The sequence below is a fragment of the Perca fluviatilis genome, chromosome 20 (assembly GCF_010015445.1).
Source record: "Perca fluviatilis chromosome 20, GENO_Pfluv_1.0, whole genome shotgun sequence".
In the NCBI taxonomy this organism is placed as follows: Eukaryota; Metazoa; Chordata; class Actinopteri; order Perciformes; family Percidae; genus Perca; species Perca fluviatilis.
Genome location: NC_053131.1, coordinates 20,502,654 through 20,524,454, shown reverse-complemented (window position 1 = coordinate 20,524,454; position 21,801 = coordinate 20,502,654). Strand labels below are relative to the sequence as shown.

Below are 21,801 nucleotides of genomic sequence, written 5' to 3'. Positions count from 1 at the left end.
TACTTAGTTACTTTTTTTTTTTACCAACATTCTTTTTATTGTTTTCACAACATAACAGAGAAATACAAAGAAATACAGTTACATGTCTTGAACAAACATGTCTACTCCCCACCCCCACCCTCTCAAGTGATTCTAAATCTTGGTTGGGAATCAGGCCAATAAATTAGTCCATTTTGATCCATTATATAGAAAAAAATAAAACATATTTCTGTACTCTTAGGTACTGCAAAGTGCTACTGTTTACATGTGCCCAGGCTCTTCCATCACATGTGACAAATCTGCAATACATAGCAAATGAAGAGGTCCCAGATCTGGTGAACATTATGTTGTTGCTGTTTTATTGTATATGTAATTTTCTCCAAGGGGAGAGTTGTAGATAGCTCAGACAACCACCTGCTTACACTTGGACTTCTGGTGTTTTTCCATGAGAGGGCTACTACTCTCTTTTCCATTAACACACTTAAGTGTAAAAATGTTCATTGATATTTCTTAATCTTCAAATTATCTGGGTAGAGACCCAATATAAACAACTGTGGGGCTAATGCTATTTGAATCTGTAAAATATTTTGAATACATATGCCTCCTGTAGATCCTCTCTCCATGCCTCCAGCCGTCCTGCAGATGTTTCTGTACTTCCATCTAGACAGCTGTAGATTTTGGATATTAAACCCCTCCCTAAACAATTCGCGTTCATTAATTTTTAGACATTTCGGGGATGCATAATGTTTGATTTCTCAACTGTAGGTATTTAAAAAAAAATGTAGCCTACTTAGTTACTTTTAACCACTGTAAGTACGTGATTAATGTAAATATAATAGGTATGGTGAGGTTACACTAGCTGTTGCATGCAAAATTTGCAGTATTCTTATGCAGTAAACATTATTCAGATATAATATTATTCAAAACAAATTCTTAATAACATATTCTGCAGTTTTATTGTAACCACATACAGTAGTGCAGAGGAGTTGACGCCATTGACACTGTCCCGTCCATCAACTTTGTTGCCTTTGAAACCCGAAACCACCCCCAAAGCACTGACGTCAGAGTGGACGCTGGCCATCGGCGTTTCAAGGGCAAAATAATAGATAGGAGGGGTCCTAGATAAGAGAAGACTCAATTATTGTAGGCTACAATTGTACAATCAAAACGATGGTACCGCCCTCTGTTTAATACATCACATGATAACGATGGAAGCTGCAGTTCTGTATAAAAGCCCGAAGAAACAGTACCTTCTTTCAACGTTGCAGCACTAGCTTGAAGACCACTGGTTTTTTGAACACTAGCAACACGCGCTTTTAAAGGGACAGCACCGGGCTCATATGTAAGTCATCATGGCGGATTCCAGCAACCACATTACATGCCTGTCCCGGGCTTTATCACAGCCTACACTCAAATTGGCAGAATGTAACGATGTTAGTCCTGCAAGAACGATTCCGCTGCATCCATGCCGAAGGAGAATGTTATCGAGCTGCACCTCGATCGAGGTCATTGAGCCGGTGACTTCATATATCGAGGCGCGAGTCCTGGTTATCAACACCGGAGGAACCATCGGGATGACTCTTCATGATAATGGTAGCTATAGCTTAAACAGAACTCACTGTATTGTTTTTTTTTTCTCTGCCCTGTGCTCTGGGGCAACTAGCTGCAGTGTGGAAGCTCGTTAGCACAACAGATAGCTTGCTGTTAGCAGGTGCGTTGCATGTTGTTCTCATGTTACTGCGAGCATGAGGCGAACATGCGAGTGCATCCTAAAATAGTCTACAATAAGCTACAAGCTTAAGCTAGGTTAGTTCAGTGATGATCAGAACCAGCACATTTAGCTTGGATAAGAAAGTTCGACTCTACCTAGACATCCAGCTAAAATGCATTGAGTTTGTAAATATTTTAGGGAGGCAATGCTAAAGACACTAACGTTACTGTACAAGCTGCCCCTCATGATGCAACTTTCCTTTTAGATTGAGCGACATCCCAGATCTCTCTCAATGAATAACTAGCTAGATGTTGACATAAGGGCATTGGGCAACATCAGGACATTGTCTTATTCACTCTGTAGTATACCTAAAGGTGTTTTGTTAAATAAAATGGTATTGTTGTTGAAGGTTTGTCTTTGAATCTAAATTAAATTGTCCTGGAGATGAATCCCACTTAATTGTGGATATGTAGGTCCACACATCAGTGTCTTTCACATTTGCAGCAAGATTGCGATCCTCCGAGTGGCTCTGGCACCTCAGTGGCAGGCAGGTGTCAGGACATTGACAAGCAAGTGGCACCGCAGTGGAAAGTGAGTGGCAGGTTTCTGGACAGTGGCAGGCGAGTGGCACTTGTTGGGCACACGCCGATCTGCCGAGCTGAGCGGCAACACGGTGGCAATTTGTAGCAAATTTCAGGAGTTTTGTGTGCATGATTTGTTTGTCATGACAGGCAATCTGTCGTTAAGTTGGTTTATGATTTTTATAAAGCTCTACTTTTTGGTTTTCATTCATTTTATTTATATTTCCACCAAGGTGGTTATGATTTCGCCCATCACTAGATGCCCCAAGCTGCTACAGGAGTTCCACAGTTAACAGTGTCAAGAGTCAATATAGCTGCTGTTGCATAGATGTCAGCAGTAGCTTTGATTAGTTAGATTAATTTGATGTATTAGTCGACAATGCCATTTTGTTGCCTGTTGATACTGCTTTTGCTCCCTCAGTTTACATCATAAAAAATGTAAACCCTGCCACACTGGATTTGTTTTCGGAATCTGCTTTGCCATTTCTTTAAAAATAATAAACAAAATCACAGATCAGTGTCACTTCTGCAATCCTCTTACATTCATATCACCCAAATTATGTGTGCAATGTGCATCATATGGATGGGTGCACTGCATATGGTTAACTGTGCAAGGGTAAAAGGCTTTCATCAACCTCTACAACACAGCCTTGATGATGCATTGCTTGCTGACCTTTTATAAGACAGATATAATCAGGTCATCACACAATGTCATTTGTCAACACATTTAAATAATTTAAGAAAACAATAAACCTGAAAAGTAGCCATTGAAATAAAGTGCTTGATTTGTAATTTAAGACTGCCAGTGCATGGTCTGCATGTGAAATCATAAACTCCTTGGCAGAAGTAAATAAATAAAAGTAAGTAAATAAAATTAATGAAAACCTAAAAAATGTAAGCTCAACACAATTCCTAAAATGGACTAACTGCAGCTAGCCTGTTGTGACAACAAACCATGCATGGTTTGTTGTCACAACAGGTCAGATGAGTGTGTGCGTGATGCCCACACTCCTGTGGGTTTTCCCTGTAAATTAGCAAATCGAGGCAGCGTTCCTCAAATGCAGACAGATTGCCACTATGGTGCTGCTCTGCAGCTTCTTGACGTATGCTCTCTAAAACCTGCCACACGCTTTCAACTGAAGTGCCAGTGTCAGTAAACACTCGCTGTCTCTCCACATTTGTTCTGTTTCTAGCCAGGGTCTTTTAATCTGCCACACGACCAAACCAAGGCTATGTCCAAGTTCCTGAAACATGAGCTGAGTCTACTTTGAACCATTGATAGACTGTGTGCTCTAAGGGTTATAAGAATAATAAATAAAGGGAATCCCCTTTTTAGTTATGATTCTTATAAGTTCTTTCAGCCCTTGCAAGTGTCATTTCTTACATTTACCACTAGGGTTCAGTATGAGACTGTTTGGTGTTGAGATGATTTTAAATCCCCTGTACTATTCTCTTTAACTATTACAGATTAACAGTAATCCCACAGAGAGCAAGCTATGAAATGTTACAATACCCCCTTTTTCTGTTTCTGTAATCCACAGGGCTTGCCCCACAAGCCAATGCATTTGTGAAGAACCTACGCAAGTTGCCCTTCTTCCACGATGAGAAGTATGCCCAGGAGACCGGCCTGTTTGAGTACTATGGAGATGAGACCCTGGTCTTGCCGTAAGTGCACCCAGAATTCCTCCCTGCTCAGTCAGCACATAGCTGTAACTTTATTCAGAAATACAATAATCTATGCTCTGCTCTTCCCACTCCTGTGTTCTTGTCTACGAAGTGTGATGATTCATGTTGTCATTGTAGGTGTAATATCTATTTTAAGACTTTTTATATAATGGCCATCTTATAGATGCAAAAAAACTATTTTTTTTTTTTTTTTTTAAAGTCAGTTTCACAAATGCATAAAATTTATCTTTTTTTTTTTTTTTAAGCAGTGTCACAGCCAACGTAGATTTTTTTAATTTATTTATTTTTTTTTATTAGGAATATTATTGTTACAAAGAAACCATCTATTTTGTATAATAATTTACCTTTCAGTTTAGCTATACATGACTATGCGACGAGACATGCCACAAGAGTTAACTTTACTTTACCAAAAGCAAAGACAAATACTGTTAAACAAATGGTCATGTATAGAGCAATGCAAGAATGGAATGTGTTACCTGAACAAATAACACAAGAAAGCAGTAAAAGGAGATTTAAAAGTTTAGTTAAAACATATCTGTTGATTAGAGAAGTTGAGTAGACAAAGAAACAACATTGGTTGAGGTTTAACAATATATGTATGTATGTTCACTTGTGAGATGTGTCCAGAGAGGATGAAAGAGATGTTATGTGACGATGGTATATCATTACATATCTTAAAAATGTGTTCAACCTAAATGTAAGGAATGCCCTATGACTGCACTGGTGGAGCTGTCTATGTGTCTGTCCTTGTCTTATGTGTGTATTTTGTTATTTTATGAGTTGTGTCATGAAATGATTGTGTATGTTTAGTTTTTGTCTTACAATTTTTATTTTTCATTGTTTATGATGTTATATGTATTGATTATTGCATTGCCACATTTTCAAGTGAGTTGTAAAGACCTCAGGAAGAATAGCCTCTACAATGCAGGAGCTAATGAGGATCGTATATAAACAAACAAACCTGGAAGATTGTGACCATCATGTGAGCATCATGCAGGGTCAGTGGTGATCACCCAGGCAGCAAGTGTCTTTTGCTAATTCAGAATATTTGTCACCTATAATGAACTTAGAGATTTTCATGCGGTGTGTTCTTAATTTTTCATCCGAGAGAGCTAAACCAGACCTAAATCATATTGTTTCTACAGTAGTTGCAGACCACTGTGAAGAGAAGTTAATAATATGTAGTATAGGCAAAATCATGTTAGAATCAATAAACACTGCACCTTATTATCATGACTGTTTATCTATACCCTAGAGTACAGTTGGTTTTATGGTCTTCATACAGTGCAAGATACATTTCATGTCAGAAAAAGCAGAGACTGAATGGAAGCAACTCACTGTCCTCAGTGGTTTTAATGACTCTAAACTGCTTTTGGTGCTTTAACAGGAGGCCAACGCCCCATGCTGACAATCTATTTCATGGGTACTGAAGTACTGGTAGCATTGTGTGTGCCTGCACTGTAATTGAGAGTGGTTTGATGTCTCTGCAGTCCTTAAGACCAAATGTTTGGGTGCGCTTGCCTGACGGGAAATGCATGCCGACGTGGCCTTTGGCAATAGGAGCAAATACCAGGAAGGAAACGGGAGCACTGAGCTGGGTTTGCTGTCCTGGCTCCTAGATGGTGGAATGACCTCCCTGTTGACATCAAGATAACCGAAAGCCTACGCATCTTCTGCCTAAGGCTACAAACCCATCTCTTCTGACTACACCTTGGATAAACCTAAAAAAATAAAATAAAATAATAATAATTTTATATATATTTCTTGAAGCTGCACTTTCATATGGCTCTTTGTAGTTTTACTTATTTAAACCTAATGTACTTGCACTTACTACTTGTTGTCTGGAGTTTAAACCTTCAGGGTTGAAAGCACTAATTTGTAAGTCGCTTTGGATAAAAGCGTCAGCTAAATGACATGTAATGTAAATGTATTTTTGTGTTTCTTACTCTACACTAGCTAATATCACCTCTGTCACCAACAAGCCAGCTGCTTTAATGTGTGGCAGAAGAGTAGCCCAGCTGAGATAGACAAATGTTTCTTCGAGGTTTCATTTGTGAAAAGCTGCTGTTGACATGCTGAGAAAAGCCAGGCTAATCTACTCTATTGCGGTTTGTTTAATCCATGTTGTCTTGATGTCTGGTGCTTATGCTGTGGAGCAGTGAGAGTGGAGCCCCTTGTGACAGGCCTCCCCAGCCGATCAACGGCCTCTTAATTGTCTTAATTGTCAGTGATAGTGGGGGCGCCTCTACCAGAAATGTACCCTCACTTGCTCATTTCCGTACTCTCATCACTCTCAGGTTGACTGCCACTATGAAAACTGCCTGAGCGGCAGTAAGGTGTATGGTAAAGATAAGGTATACATACATCAGGCGGTGGCAGACTGTTGTGATCTGTTTATCTGGCTTTGAAAAATGATTTCGGAGGACTTTTCAGCTTTACTCTCTACAACCTCTCACTGTTCCTACGCCTTCAGCAACTACACAGGAGCTTTCTGTTTGTTAATTAGCTGCTTGGTAGATGTCTGAAATGTTAGCAATCAGTTTACTTTGACTAATATTAAACCTTTGCTAACATAGTAATAATATTTGTTTAACATGAATCCATGAGCATGTTTTTATTAAATTTCTTGTCATTTGTGGTGAAAGCATGATTTACTTTTTAATATTTGCTCATCCTTGAGTTGGCATAGTGTTAATATCAACTGAATTCACTGTAGGCTTATTGCAAGTATAATACATGTTGATAGTATGCAGTTCCAGCCTATGTTGAAGGAGGGAATTAGTTTATTGATTTATTCAAAAGCTTTATTCATGTGATGTTGAGAGGCAATGCTACAAGGCTGTTCGTACCCCCCACCTTCAACCCTCTTGTTCCACTTCTTAAGGCGTTACACACACACACACACACACACACACACACACACACACACACACACACACACACACACACACACACACACACACACACACACACACACACACACACACACACACACACACACACACTCATTATTCTTAAGCTATGAGGCATCTTAGCATGGGTATGCTAATGTGTAGCTTTGCAACACCTTAGGGTATCCTGCCAGATAGATGAATAATTGGTGATTTGAATAGTGTTTTCTTGTGGCACTTTGGCTTCAAGATTATCACCAACATATGTTCTTAGGTCGTGTGTGGACTTAAGGCTAATTAGAAGAGTGTCTGTAGGACCCCTGGTTGGGTGAACTGGGGCTCGCTTGGTCGTCCCCCTGCTGTTCCATTCAGCTCCTATCTTCATGTTATAAGGGGGATGTGCCACTTTTTTTTTTTTTTTTTTTAAAGGGAGATTAAAAAAAAAAATCTTTCCATGTTCTGCTTTATACAGAGTGTCGCAGGTGGGGCCGTGGGACGCCTGAGTTAAACTCAACTTAGAGGCGACATAAATATGTATACATGGAAAGCTCTCTTCCTTGTAATCCGAATGAAAAAGAAACCTGAAATGACTTACTAAAGAACCCTCAAGATATATCTCATCAGCCACATAATGTCCCTCAGCTTTGCCTTTATTCACAATACACGGTGGTAAAGCTCCACAGAACATTAAGGCTTTACTGTGGAAAGGGAAAAAATGGCACATTTTAAAGCGCTGCTCTCTTTAACCGTACCAACCAACCACCCTTCCAAAATTCTCCCTCTGTGTTTTGGCACCCCACTGCTGAGACAGAAGGCCCGGCTAAATAGACTTTGTCTCGCTTCGCAAAGTCAGTTTGGTTTTTAGCGTTCCCCTTTCCTACTTTAAACTCACTTCTCAAATATAACCAGAACTTGATCCAACTTTGTTAAACGAACACAAGGAAGACAAATAATCATTTGTCACAGTGAAGATCATAATCCTTCGTTTAACCACGTGTCCTTTATGTGTTTTATAGTGAATGTCTTCGCTTGCAAAAACTAAACCGCTGGTTTGTCCTGTTTTAAAAAAAACATAATTAAATGTGTGTGTGTATATAACGACATGAACTCATAGATAAACCACTCTCTGTCTTCCAGGCTGAGTAAAAACAATAAGAGGATAGTCTACACTATTTTAGAGTACGACCCTTTGCTGGACTCCTCTAATATGACCACAGAAGACTGGGCTAAAATCGGAAAGGACATTGAGGTACCTGCTGCTGGATCTATTTTCAATTGTTAGGTTTTTGATTGACTCCGTTTCTAAACAAACTCCTCATAATTTAATCAATCAATCCTATAATATTCATATTGCTCATAAAATACAACATATGGTAAACTGTATTTAAGCTGCCATTTAAATTATTCACACTATGTGGTCTTTTTTTTTTTTTTTTTTTCTTGTTTAGAAAAACTATGAAAGCTATGATGGTTTTGTGATCCTCCATGGCACAGACACTATGGCTTACACAGCCTCTGCCCTGTCCTTCATGTGTGAACATTTGGGTAAAGTGATCATTGTCACTGGATCACAGGTAAGAGCTGCTGTCCTCAAGGGTCCAACAAACAAAAAACAAACGATGTGAGCATTTTAAGTATTTACGGCCCTCTTAAGAACAAGACATATTCTGTCTTCAGGTGCCGATCTATGAGATGAGGAATGATGGCAGAGACAACTTTCTGGGGGCGCTGCTGATTGCTGGCCAGTTTGTCATTCCTGAGGTAAAGAAATGGAGATGGACCATAAATGCTACTCCCTACATGATATTAGATAATAGAGACATTTAATTTAAATTTGGCAGCCTCAAAGAGGGACAATAAAAAAAAAAAATTACTGTATTTGTGAATGTAGGAGAGAAACCGAGTAAATATGATGATTACCTGTAGTGGCTGTATGTATGTATGTATGTATGTATGTATGTATGTATGTATGTATGTATGTAGAAAGTGTTATCTAGGTCTATCTATCTACAACAGAAGTGCAGTCAAAATGTTGTCCATTGTACTAAACAGACTAATATGTTTTCTCTGACTAGTGAGTTTTAATAAAAAGGATGCCATCTTTAGACTGTGTACACAGGTTTCCATTTATATGTTGAGTCCTGCAATGTTCAAATTATATTGTCTTTGTAGAAGAGCAAATGTTGTCCATTCAATATGTATTTGCCTCTATTCAGGTGTGCCTATATTTTTACAACAAACTCTACAGAGGGAATCGTTCGACCAAGGTGGATACGGGGAGTTTCAATGCATTCGCCTCCCCTAACTTGACCCCTTTGGCCACTGCTGAAGTGGACATTACAAGTAAGCCAGTGTGGTGTAATGGGTTTGTCTTCATGTGAAAAATTAATGTCACTTTTCCTAATCTGTTTTCTCCATCTTTTGATTAAGTCAACTGGGATACAGTGTGGAGGGCAAACACCACAGCAAAGTTTCAAGTCAGCCCTGAGCTGAACAGGAACGTGGGCCTGCTCCGGCTGTTCCCAGGGATCACCGCTGCTACTGTAAGTCGCTCAGCCGCTGAACTGGACCAGAGGTGTTTACTCTCTCTGTCACAGCCACCTGTCTAGAGGGCACTTGTCGTCCTTGGTCTTTGGTTGCTATGACACACAACAGAATAATTATGTGTTGTTTTATTTTTTTGGGGGGCGGGGTATTATTCAGCTGCTTATAGTTTGATGTATTGCTTCTTGCAAAGTCTTGACCAATATGTCCAGACTGTTTGTGGTACACACTCCAGACAAAAGAATCACATTACAGATCAATTATTAACTGATATATAATTTGTTTGCATAATATTACAATTCACCTTACGTGAAGAATATAATCTGTCTTTTCTTTATTTATGGGTAATAACCCAACAAATTCAAATCAACACCAAATGATATAGTCAAATTATGAAAGGAGTAGATTTAAAAATTTGACCAGTATGCTCCAATTTAAAATTTATTTATTTAAAATGTATTCAAATTGAATTAAAGTTATGTTCTTTAAAGATAATTAACTGCTCAAAACGGTTGTTTTGTCTAACTGCAATAAAATATAGTTAACTTTAATTGTGTTATTACCCATCTTCCGTTACCTTCCCGGTCATGTAAACTGCCATCAAAGCTCAGCCAGAGAAAGATGAGAAGGAGTTATGGGCCATGACCAATCCCCCTGGCGTAGATACTGTAACATTTAGCTGCACCTCCCCCTGCAGAGGCTGCTGGGAGAGTAACTTTACTGTCTCAATCTGCTCCCGCTGCCCGGCTTGGCTATCAAGACTTTCTTACAGCCTTTAACTGCCTTTTATGAGGCACTGTGTTGATTAGGCACTAGGCTCTCGTGTGTGTGTGTGTGTGTGTGTGTGTGTGTGTGTGTGTGTGTGTGTGTGTGTGTGTGTGTGTGTGTGTGTGTGTGTGTGTGTGTGTGTGTGTGTGTGTGTGTGTGTGTGTGTGTGTGTGTGTGTGTGTGTGTGTGTGTGTGTGTGTGTGTGTGTGTGTGTGTGTGTGTGTCTCTATCTATCTATCTATCTATCTATCTATCTATCTATAACATTTAATGTTTACTGCTCTGGTCTTGCCAAGTGACTTTATGCTTGCTAGCACCTTTTAAATTTGTAATTGCTCTCCGTCCTGCCATTTTTGCCATTGTAATCATATGCCATGGCTAATGATGTGGTATAGGGCCTCCCTGCTAGCCAACCAGTGACTGAGATACTGGTTACATAGATGTGACCAGATGGGCTTTTTAAGAGAGTGGATTGGTGGGAAAGGCCCTGCAGGAAAAATAACATGGAATACTAATTCCTCAAATTGATTCTTCACAGTTAAGAAGCCAGTTCAGTTGGCCATAAATCATGGGAGTTTGTAATGTGAATCCTTGGCATCTCTGTGTCCAGGTAAGGGCTTTCCTGCAGCCGCCCATGGAGGGTGTGGTCCTGGAGACCTACGGCAGTGGAAATGCCCCCGATAACCGAAAAGACCTGTTGGATGAGCTGAAGGAGGCCACCGACCGTGGTGTCATCATCATGAACTGCACCCAGTGTCTTAGGGGGACTGTGTCTGCATCTTACGCCACTGGCACGGCATGTCACCTACTACTCAATACTGACCCATTTTTACTACATTTTGTGACTGTCCAGTTGAGAGAATAAAAAAATAAAAGTGTGTGTGTGTGTGTGTGTGTGTGTGTGTGTGTGTGTGTGTGTGTGTGTGTGTGTGTGTGTGTGTGTGTGTGTGTGTGTGTGTGTGTGTGTGTGTGTGTGTCTTCGTCTTCGTAGGTATTGCTGGATGCAGGGCTGTTACCTGGCAGTGACATGACTCCAGAGGCTGCCCTTTCAAAGCTGTCCTACGTATTGGCCAAGAAAGACATAAGTCTTGATGCCAAGAAAAAGGTCAGTGCCTAGTTTCAAAAGTAATCTTGCTTTTATCAGAGATGAATAATAATAATCAGAAAAAGAGTGAAGTGTGTGTGTGTGCGTGTGTTTTAGATGATGGCTCGGAACCTGCGAGGTGAGATGAGTGCCGACTTAGCAGGAGCCAAGCTGTGTCTGAGAGACAGCCGTTTCATCCAGGCCATCGCCAAGTCTCTTAGCATCAGCTGCAAGGAGGTGAGGGCACCGCCCAGACGCAGACTTCAACAGTGTGACTACCTGTCACTTCACCAAACAAACGGATAAGATTTCCAACAAAACTCTTTTTCTTTTTTTTTTTTTTGCCTTATCTGATGAAAAAAGCACTTAACTCACATAGAAGTCAAGACCTTTCTATAAAGGTTGTCATGATTAGACATAAAAATGTGCCAAAGACAATTTAATTCATTTTTTTCAAACAAGTAGACACTCTCTTTTATAGCATTTATTTCGTGTCTCACTATGGGACCTCGTCAGACGCGTCGTATATTAGGCTGACATAGCGTCAGTCTTCATCCAAAAACCTCTTCTCGCTTCTCACAGTAGCCGCAATAGCCACAGTCGACAACTGTGCTATGCTGTTGGTGCACTCCAACTTTATTTGGACAGGGCCCAGAGTCTAAGACAGGGTAACAGTTATTTGTGTCATGGCTAAAACCACACTTGGGAAAGCTGGTGTCCAAGCAGTGTCATTGGACATTGGCTTCAGATGCTGGTATCGACGAGTATGCAAATCTATGCACCCATCCGATACCACATAATTTAGCCCCTAAAAAACTGGAAGCACTCTTGTTTTGCTAGGCCTATCTCCACAGTGCTGTGTCAGAGTGTAATGTTTGTCAGAGCTAACAATTTGGCAATAATTTACAGTGGAAAATCCCACCAGTGAAACTGTGATGTGTACAGTAAGCAAAGCTTCCGTTTCAAGGGGTGGCACTAGTGTTGCCAATATCAGTTTCACTACCGTTTTTTATACTGTTATTGTACTATTTTTAAAATGCTAAATGCCTATATTTAATTAAATTGTGGATGCACAGTTTTTAGTTATTTGTTATTTACTGTATATGTATTTCTAGGTTTATTTATTTATGTTCTTTATCAGTTATGACTGATTGTCAAACTAGATAATAAATGAAGTTCAGTGGCATTCATTCTTTATGTATTTGTTCATGTTTTACAAAGGGTTCCGAGCCAGGCCATACAACAATGATTGCAATCCTATCACATTCATACAGTGTTAGTAGTATACAGCTGTTAATATATAAATAAAATATATATTTTAGGTATCATAATCTGTATCGGGAAGGAAAAAATGGTACATGAACATCTTTATTTGAAAGTTTTCTGATTTTAAAGTCTGTGGTGTGTACAGGAACTGGAAGCCATCCGTGATGCCCTGACTCCCCCACTGGCATGTGCTGCTGCTAAGAACGGAGACATAGAGGCATTGGAAGCCCTAAAGGAAATGGTGAGCAAGCCTACGATCTCAACTACACATGTACAGTTGATAACCATTACCGGCTTTTAATTGTTTGTCAAAAAATGTAATAACCCTTTCATACACACACCCTTTTGTTTCAGGGAAGTGTTGCACAGGGAAATTTGCCCTGTCCGCCTATTGCCATCGAAATTGAATGCGTCAACCTTCTGAGGCTATGACACAGCTAAACACAGCTTAGCGCAAAACTTTTATTCCAGTGGAGCAGCTTATCTTGATCATGTTCGTTTTGTACGGCCAACGCACCCAGTTTCAACAAATTTCCAGGGTCGCTGTTCCCGTATTAGAAGGGTATTAGAAACACACAGGCACACAAGCAAACAAAACATGAGGCTGGACTGGTAAGGCAGGCCTAGAGTTGCCCCAGCGGTCACGTGTTTGTATGTGGCTCAACTTGTATGTAGTCGCTGCTTGGATTAGCCTTTCTATGGACACATTTAACGTGTAAATGTGCTACTAAATGTGCTAAATTTTTACCACCCACAGCTAATGTTTCATACATTTCCCCTGCTTGTGATGAACTTTGTCTATAAGGATTATTTCTTTTTTTCACTTTGATTTTTATTTTTCCTCCTACTCCTTAATTATTTATTTGTTGCCTCTGTTCTACATGTGCTGCTCAACAGTAATACACAATGTTACAGAAATTGCACTGTTTAGAATAAGGCTGGCAAAAGTAGGAAAAAGCTTTGGCCTCACAGATAATACTGACTTTATTACTATAATAATGACTGTATTGTTGGTCTTTCCATTTTATTTCAGATTTGTTGACCATAAGAAAAATATATAATATCACCAGACCTATCCTTTATCCACCAGGTGAAGTACACTGATGTTTTCATGTTTGTCATTGGCACAGGGCAGTAACTTGTGTCTGGGTGACTATGATGGACGAACACCCCTACATGTTGCCGCCTGTGAGGGCAACCACAAAGTGGTGGAGTACCTACTGGGTCTTGGAGCATCAGTCTATGCTAAAGATCGCTATGGGGACACACCCCTAAGCAACGCTGTACGCTTCAGGTAAGAATCACCTCTTTTAAAACAGTAAGGCCTGGTGTGTTTGTTTTTATCGGTCTGTTAAAGTAATAATGTCATTTATGAAGTTCCAAACACAACATTTAAAATCCCCCATTTGGCCATTAGCAACTGTTGAGTGTTGCCTCAAAATATGTTGTTAATAGCTGCTATAGAGGGGACTTCATTAAATGAACTGCTGCAAGGAACAGTAGAGAATGTGGCTCTGCCTAAATGACAGGAATTGAGCAGCGGCTGTCAGAGGGGGGTTGAGTCCAGGGGAGCAACTCGTAATGAAGTTTAGAGGCCAGGCAATAATTATAAACTAATTAGGCTAATTGTCATCTGACAGTTTAGACAGTGTTTATTTTAACCAAAGCTTTTTTTTTGTCATTCGTTGACATTGCTGTAAATGTCTGAGGGAAAAGCCACGCTTAATGGTTCAGTTTTAGCGCTATGCTGAGCCTCAGGGTGAAAACGTTGTATTTGTCAAAGCTGTGCCAAATGGCTGTTGTCCTATTTTAACGGTTGGCACTGCAAGTAAGGACTTGTTTCTTTGTGATGATAGAGGGATACATTGGAGCGCTAACACCTGCCGTTAACACTTCCTGTGCTACACACCTCCGCTCACTTTGCCCTTCCTGAATGTATTTCATGAAATGACTTAAGTAATTAGAACTGGAGTTTTGAGTTTGAGCTGTCAGGATGTCACCATGTCTCACACACTTTGAATGTCACTGACATTTAACAGCGCACTACAGCCTGATGCCCAAATAAGGAGTGGCAGAAAGCATAGAGAAAGCAGGGTTAAGGAACAACTATGGGGAGTGTCCTCTGAACCAGTCCTACCAACCTGCTCCCAGTTTCACAGATGAAAGATACTGGCTTCTTAACACTCTACAGGAAGTATTTTTATTAGTTGCAATTTGAATCTTAGTCTTATTTTATTACTAGCAAGCTCAGCTCTTATTTATAAACTTTTTTTGTTTTATTTAAAAAAAAAAAAAAAGAAATCCTGTCACCAAGTGTCACTGCAGGTGACTTGTGCGTGGGTGGTTCATTGCAGGGGATAAGGAACTTGTTCTTACATGCCAAACTATAATCACGGCCACACTGGCTCTGAAAGTCAAAGGGCATTAAATTATTTAAAAACAACATTATATCTAAGTTATCCTTTTTAACAGGATTTATTAGTATCAGCTGTTTTTAACTGAATGATATGCTTGTAATATTGTATTACATATAGTAATAAGTATCTATATGTGTTAATGTCCTCTAAATAACGTAGGAACAAGGAGGTTGTGAAGCTGCTGAGAAAGACTGGAGCCCACTTCTCCAAAGATGAGTTGGATGAAGCCGGAACCGAACTGTGCAGGTGAGACGCACAAAAAGTCACTAATATATCGGTTGCTCAGCCATCATCGCAGTGACCCATGCTACGTAGCTGACTCAGGCTCAACCAGTTGGCCCACTGTCACACAAACTGTAGGAATGCTCCCTGGCAGCATAGCTTTGGATCTGTTCTATGTCTCTAGTGTCGCCAGGTGTACGACACACCGGCTGGCCTCTGTTATTATGTACCTGAGATACCCGACAGGTTTGGTCAAGACGGTTCCAAGTTACAGTTTCAGAAACACACCTTCGTAAGGTACATTGAGCATGGCTGAAGATAAAGTGAAAACATTGGAGTCCTGAGGTCCAACACTATTGATTTATTACCTTTATGTGCTGGCCCAGTTTTAGAAAAAGTCTCTTTACACAAATTGTCCTTCAGTCAGTGGCTATTTGATTGTTGATAATACAGATTTTAGGAAACCTTTGCCGTATTAATTCTATCATGTCCTTGTGTGTGTCAGCCTGGCAGCCAGCGCTGACCTGGATGGCCTGGAAATCTGGAGTCTTGCCGGAGCTGATCTGAATAAACCAGGCTACGATGGACAGGCAGCAATTGGAGTGGTGGGTTCTTGGGACACGTATTCCTCTTTTAAATAACACAGTTCAAGAAGTCAAAACCCTGTCTTATTATTCATTTTTCGCCTGTCCCAGGCCCAGGCTGTTGGCAATCAGAAAGTGGTGGCATTTTTAGTCCAACTCCTGAGCAAAAAAGCCAAGGTAACCACTATTTTCCATTCTAGCTGCTTCATATCTCGATTTCTTTCAAACACTCAACAGCTTTAACTTAATATGCACACTAGTGTAAGACTCATTGGAATAATTCTGTGTATAATTGCCTCCTAATTACACATTTGTTTTGTTTAATTGCAGACAGTATTTGGTCAATTTAATGAGTATGATGAAGATGATGAGGAGGAGGTAAATGAGATGTAGTAAACGTGTGTTTCACAGGCTCCCTTTTTCTTTGTTGTACATAGCCTTGTGCCTATTATCCATCCATCCATCCATCCATCCATCCATCCATCCATCCGTCCGTCCATTTTATAAACTGCTTGTGTATCCCAGCATGCATTGCACAAGAGGCAGGTTACACCTCTAGATAGGTCAGTCTATCACAGGACTAAAACACACATATACACAACAAACGCAATCACACCTACAAACAATTTAGAGCTGCCACTTCACCTGTCTCCTGGAGGAAACCCACGCAGACAGTGGGAGAACCTCCAGCTCTGCACAGAAAGGGCTCCGTTGTCCCTGCTGCAACAGTCCTAATCATCAAGTGCCCATGGGGCCCTTCTGCCTATTTTATTTCAAATCACACATACACGATACACAATACGATGTGAAGAGAATTCGACATATGGAACGAAAGAGGACTTGTAATTGTTATTGAAAAATGCATTTCTACAAAAAAAAAGTAAGATAGTAAGCATGCCTCGGACCTCTCTGTTGTTCATCAAAGCTACGTCCGATAAAGTCTGATCACCTTTTAATGCCTGCCCGCCAATGCCTGTGAATGCTAAACCTGTGCAGCCTGCTTTACACTAGGCTGACCAGGGTGTGTTTGTGTGTACACACTAGTAGTTAATAGCACTGAAACACCTCGCACCTCCCCAGTGCTGCCTGTTTATCTTGTCTGTCTTTTTTTGTCTCCGTGGCAGAACGAAGTGATCAAATTCATAGCCACCCCGACAGGACTGTGAGCTGAATCTACCTTGACCAACAGGAATCGTCCTCTGACTGTTTGAATCCACCCCAAGCCGTCCTCTACACACCGTCCACTGTCACAGACTTGCTCTCACTTTGAATGCTGAAATACTTTTTAAAGCCATCGCTGCTTACAGTGTTTACCTCCAAACCCATTGATTGCACAACATTGTGTAACCACTGTTTTAAGTGCGAACTGATAATGAAGGGCGACACTAAATGTATGTATATGTTTGATTGTTGCACAGTAGTATATGTAATAGGAAACATATCATCCTGAATGTGACAGTCTAATCAGGGATTAAGGGTGAAACTCACCTGAGCTGTTTTAACATGGAGATTGCTGAAAGCTCCCATTACTCCTCCAACAGTGAAGGAGGCTTGCTAAATTACTTTATGAAGTAATGTCTCTTGCTATAGCAATATATTCATGTTATCTGAAACTACAGGGAACATTCACAAATTGTATTTGTAATGCTTATTTTTACATTGAGATGCTGGAAAGTATCATGTAAACCAATGGAAATGATCATTTATTATCTGGTGTGTTATCCAAGTGTAGCACTGTCCACCGCTCCTGAAACGGAGCTCTTCATTTCCTGTTCAAACAGGTACTACAAAAACCCGTAGTTACCTTTCAGACTCATCCAGCCTGTTTCTTACACTGATTACTAAGCTGGAAAAGTTGCATATCTCCCTTTTGAAATGGAAATTCAGACTATTGTGTGAGTCAGTTGAAGACTGCCTACAGTTTCAGTGTTACATTTTGTATTTTGAATGTCTTCTTTTAGTCTTTTCCGTCCACGATCACAAATGACTTGCTTTGCTCTCCTTATCTTTGTGTATCGAGTAAACCGTGTTTAACATAGCTACTCTTGTTTTTGTTTTTTAATAGTTGATTATATCAATCTATATGCCAGTTCTTTTGTACACTTTAATGTTAACCTAATCTAATTCTAATCCTCTGTGATTAATGTGACTTTAAAGTGCATTTTTTCCTACTGTTGTATTGCAAAAGTGTGTGTGTGAGAAAGTGATTCAGTGGTCTTCCTCCTGTGAAAAAAAAATAAAAGCAACAGAAATAAATCTCTAGTTTCAAAGCAATGTCTCCTGTGATTGTTGCACCAAAAGCTGTGTGTTGCACCAAAAGCTATACTCACATGAAACTTCATATACTGCTCCTGGCTAAGGACCCCTGAACAATTTCTTGATTTGACATGGTTTTCTGTATGAATTAGCGCATGTCTAACCAATTGTCGGAGGTCATTTCCCTTAGTGTGCAGAGTTCCTTTGTGTTCTCTACAGATATGTGTTCTGAATAATAAGTGGATTCATTGTGACTGCAGCAGCAGGCCTTTATGAGAAATACTACATCAAACCCAAATGTGGAGCTTTCTGTTTGAGCTCTTACTGTCTTTACTGAGAGATATATCAACCAGAAATGACAAACCTATAAGACAAAGATGACATTAAAATTCCTTATGTTCATGTGACTTCTCAACCTGTAGTGGCTGGTATTTGCTATCTCTGTCTTGAGAGCGGCTGCCCCGTTGTGCACCTTGCTGGTGGAACCCAGTTCAGCCGGTTGGACCAGCATGGGCCTCATTCCTGCTTTTGAATGAGAGGCTTGTATGAACCTAGCCCCAAAACCCTATATAAAGGGCTTTTAAGTCTGTAGTCATTCAGTCTGGGCTGGGATGACACCAAGGACACACCATCGCGAAGACAGAGCTCACCCTCTCCAGGTAAGCACTCTTACACAGCTTGTAGATTTCTTCTGTAAGGGTCCGAAATCTGCCGTAGTGATGCGTTCACTACCAACGGATCATTTTAGTAAACTATTTTTTTTCTTTCTTTTACTAGTGGAATCACCAGTTTGAAGGACAGACTTTTTTTCCCTAAAGAAGCGTGTGGTCCCTCTGATTAAGTGGTTCTCAACAGTTCAACAGTTCTTTGAAAAAATTGTGAAATGTTTAGGACCACTTGACCAGTCAGACAAATGCTGCCAGCTTGGGAAAATGCTGCCTTTGAATGGATCTTTAAACAGGAAAAAGTCTCTCAAGGCCTGACTTTGAAGGATTTCAGAAAAAACTGTGATTTTCTCTGCTTCTCTGTTTCCTTAATGTCTCTCTCTGTGTGTCTTCTACTCTCATTGTGCCCCCTTGTGTTACATTGCCAACTGCAGTCCAGGAACTGCGGGGGGCTGTAAAAATCATCAGGCTCCAATAATTGTGTTCTGCTGGCACACGTTTACATTTTTAACAGCTCTGCTGCTGCAGTAACACCCGTCTTTCCGCTGCTTTACTGTTGCCACTATTCAGAAGTACTGATTAAAACAAGTCAATAAAGAATCATTTGTCTCTGTTGAGTCTGTGTGGGATATTGGACCCCAAGTCTTCAGGGATGCAAGGCTGTCCAAAGTACTGAAACTTGCTGCAAAATTAGTGCATTTTCTGTCCATTTTTATCTAATTTTCTAAACTAGAGAAGACTTATGTGATTTTTTTTGGTCAGTGTAGATACATAATTAAACATGGTCAGAGGTGGAAAAAGTATTCTGATCCTTTACTTGAGTAAAAGTACTAATATATACCACAGGGTTAGGGTTTTTAAAGAGTTTGTTTAGCTTAAAAAGTAGGAGAATTATCTCAACACATAAAGGAAATGCTTGAGTTTATCACAAACATTCACAATTCAAAATCACCAAATGTGGAGATACGTCATTTTCACTGGACAGGAATGGTAAGAAAATTGTAATCTGAAAGCAACTAGGTCTACCTGTCAGAAAAATGTAGTGGAGTAAAAGTATGAAGTTAGTAAGTAAATTACAAGTAGGCCTACCTCGATTATGTAAGTACAGTACTTGAGAAAGTGTAGGCCTACTGGACAAGGGTCACTTTTTTCTGCTATTAACTTGATTAATGCAAAATTTCCTGTAATTTTGTTCTCTGTTACACTGATTAAACCACTTATTAGTCCAAATCTGGACTCAGTTAGACTGCAAATGCCTTAATTAAATTCTGAATACACGTGTTTGCGTTCAGATCTTTTATTTTTGGGACTAGTTTGATGGGAAAACCAGACTTAAAGACTCAAAATCTGACACAAGAAAATCCGAATACCTTTTTCCCAAGGTATAGGCTACTTTATACTGCATATAAATCATTCATGAACGCACTGTGCACCGATTATTCCCCCCTCTCCTTTTAGACAGCCCCCTTCTTCTTTTCCTTTTGATCTCCTCCATGCGCCAAGAACTATCAATATTTGCTAAACGTTTCTCACAAAGCCTGTCCGTGCACCAGGAGAAGCTGCAGAGGTCTCACGAGCAAGGGGATAAGACATAAGAGAAGCAATAATGAGATGCCCAGAGCGATTCCCCTGTGCGGGCGCAAGGGCAGCAGATGTACATGCAGTCCCGCAGTCCCAGGGGATCGCGTCCTCGGAATTTCATCAGCGGCCCGGAGAGACCCAACCAGACCTCCTCCAGTGGGGAGGGATGGGTGACGGACGTGGTAAATCATCTTCACTATGGATTGTAATTATCGCTCTGCTGACAACCCTGCTTCCCCCGTGTGTGTGTGTGTGTGTGTGTCTGTGTGTGTGTTTGTGAGAGAGAGAGAGAGAGAGAGAGAGAGAGAGAGAGAGAGAGAGAGACGAGGGGGTGATGAGTTGCGTGGATTGCAAAGTGTTTGTGGGATCAAAAAATAATGTATACATCCCTAGAATATGTATTATTTACCCCCCTCTTCTCAGCTGCCAAAGCACCATTGTTCCCTAAGTCTAAATCTTGATTATTTTAATGATCTTTGACCTGCTGAAAAATTAAAAATAAACTTGTAAACTTAAAGTTTAATGAAAACTTTTTTGACAACCATCTGGACTCAAGGGGCCTCGGAACCAATGGGCTAAATCAGAAGCGTCAAATGATTAAAGGGAAAACCCACCCTAAATATAATTTCCCTTTAGCTGTATTTCACTGTTTTTTTCAGGTAAAGAGACACCACCTATTTCACAGTTCAAGATCATCTTACTTGCAACCTGTGAAAACAGTTGTTGAATGTATTCTGTTGCTTTGGAGGCAGTTTTCTAAAGGCTGAGATATTAACCTAATGATATCATTATCTCTGCTTGGACTTGGAGACTATATGTTTTAAAAAAAAAAGCCTGTGTTACAAAATGAGGGCATGGAGTTAAAGCAGAGACGGTTTAGAAATACAGTATAGAGGATCTTGGGTTAAAGGTCGGGGCATTTATAAGTAGGGAATGTTGCATTATGGGAAATCTAGGAACTAACAGTCAGGATATCTCAGCCTCTGCTGCTTTGATTTTGACAAATGTGTCTGTCTCTTTGGAGAACCTCCAGCATTATATCAGTGAAATACAATACTAAATCCCAGGAATATCCCTTTTATCCAAAAACACTGAACTAGACATGTAATTCATACAGATGTTGTCACAATCAAAATGAGATTTGAATGTAGTTCCCAGCTGTGAATTAGAAAACGTGCCCATATCTCAGTTAAATCACCATGTGTGCTGCTGTCCTACTGTGCCACTGCTCACCGTCTGTGGAGCAGCTTCATGTGGATGACATCATCACTACAGTGGGTCTCTCTGCAGTTGAACTGCAGGAGAAACTGCTTCAAACTTATACATTAAATCTGAGCTGACAAAATGTTTTAGATTGAGTTTTCCCATTAAAAAAACACATTTTCTTTACTGTAATACTGCACAGCAGTTACATCGACATAATGGCTCTCCTGGACCCCAACTGGCCTCAGCCATTCAATCTATGGGATAACTAGCCTCAGCCTATGGTGAAGACTATTCATTGAATATTGATTAGCGATTATGAAATTTAGACACCAGATGTATTGTTTAGCATCAATAGCTACA

At 40.2% G+C, this 21,801-nt stretch overlaps 1 protein-coding gene across 5 annotated transcripts; it reads left to right on the top strand.

Annotated features, from left to right (window-relative positions):
• Positions 1 to 1,064: 1,064 nt before the first annotated feature.
• On the top strand, positions 1,065 to 16,956 carry aspg (asparaginase homolog (S. cerevisiae)). Of its 5 annotated transcripts, none has more exons than XM_039786512.1 (18): positions 1,065 to 1,572; positions 3,813 to 3,936; positions 5,345 to 5,380; positions 7,986 to 8,097; positions 8,297 to 8,422; positions 8,526 to 8,609; positions 9,065 to 9,191; positions 9,279 to 9,391; positions 10,771 to 10,956; positions 11,152 to 11,265; positions 11,362 to 11,481; positions 12,656 to 12,751; positions 13,641 to 13,804; positions 15,087 to 15,173; positions 15,655 to 15,754; positions 15,845 to 15,910; positions 16,171 to 16,296; positions 16,858 to 16,953. In XM_039786512.1, exons 1-17 carry the CDS (start codon positions 1,332 to 1,334, stop codon positions 16,294 to 16,296), a joined length of 2,022 nt encoding a protein of 673 aa, XP_039642446.1. In that variant the 5' UTR covers positions 1,065 to 1,331; the 3' UTR covers positions 16,858 to 16,953. The 5 variants fall into 5 exon arrangements, with proteins under 5 accessions (XP_039642446.1, XP_039642447.1, XP_039642449.1 ...); XM_039786513.1 differs by lacking the exon at positions 16,171 to 16,296 and adding an exon at positions 16,064 to 16,111 and having other exon boundaries at positions 1,066 to 1,572; positions 16,858 to 16,956; XM_039786515.1 differs by lacking the exon at positions 16,171 to 16,296 and having other exon boundaries at positions 1,066 to 1,572; positions 16,858 to 16,956.
• Positions 16,957 to 21,801: the final 4,845 nt, after the last annotated feature.

Bases quoted from the DNA above. Each gene is read 5' to 3' on its own strand.
- aspg (XM_039786512.1), top strand. From the start codon at position 1,332: ATGGCGGATTCCAGCAACCACATTACATGCCTGTCCCGGGCTTTATCA. The intron at 10,957-11,151 runs GCATGTCACCTA...TCGTCTTCGTAG, and splicing joins CATCTTACGCCACTGGCACG to GTATTGCTGGATGCAGGGCT. The intron at 11,266-11,361 runs GTCAGTGCCTAG...CGTGTGTTTTAG, and splicing joins GTCTTGATGCCAAGAAAAAG to ATGATGGCTCGGAACCTGCG.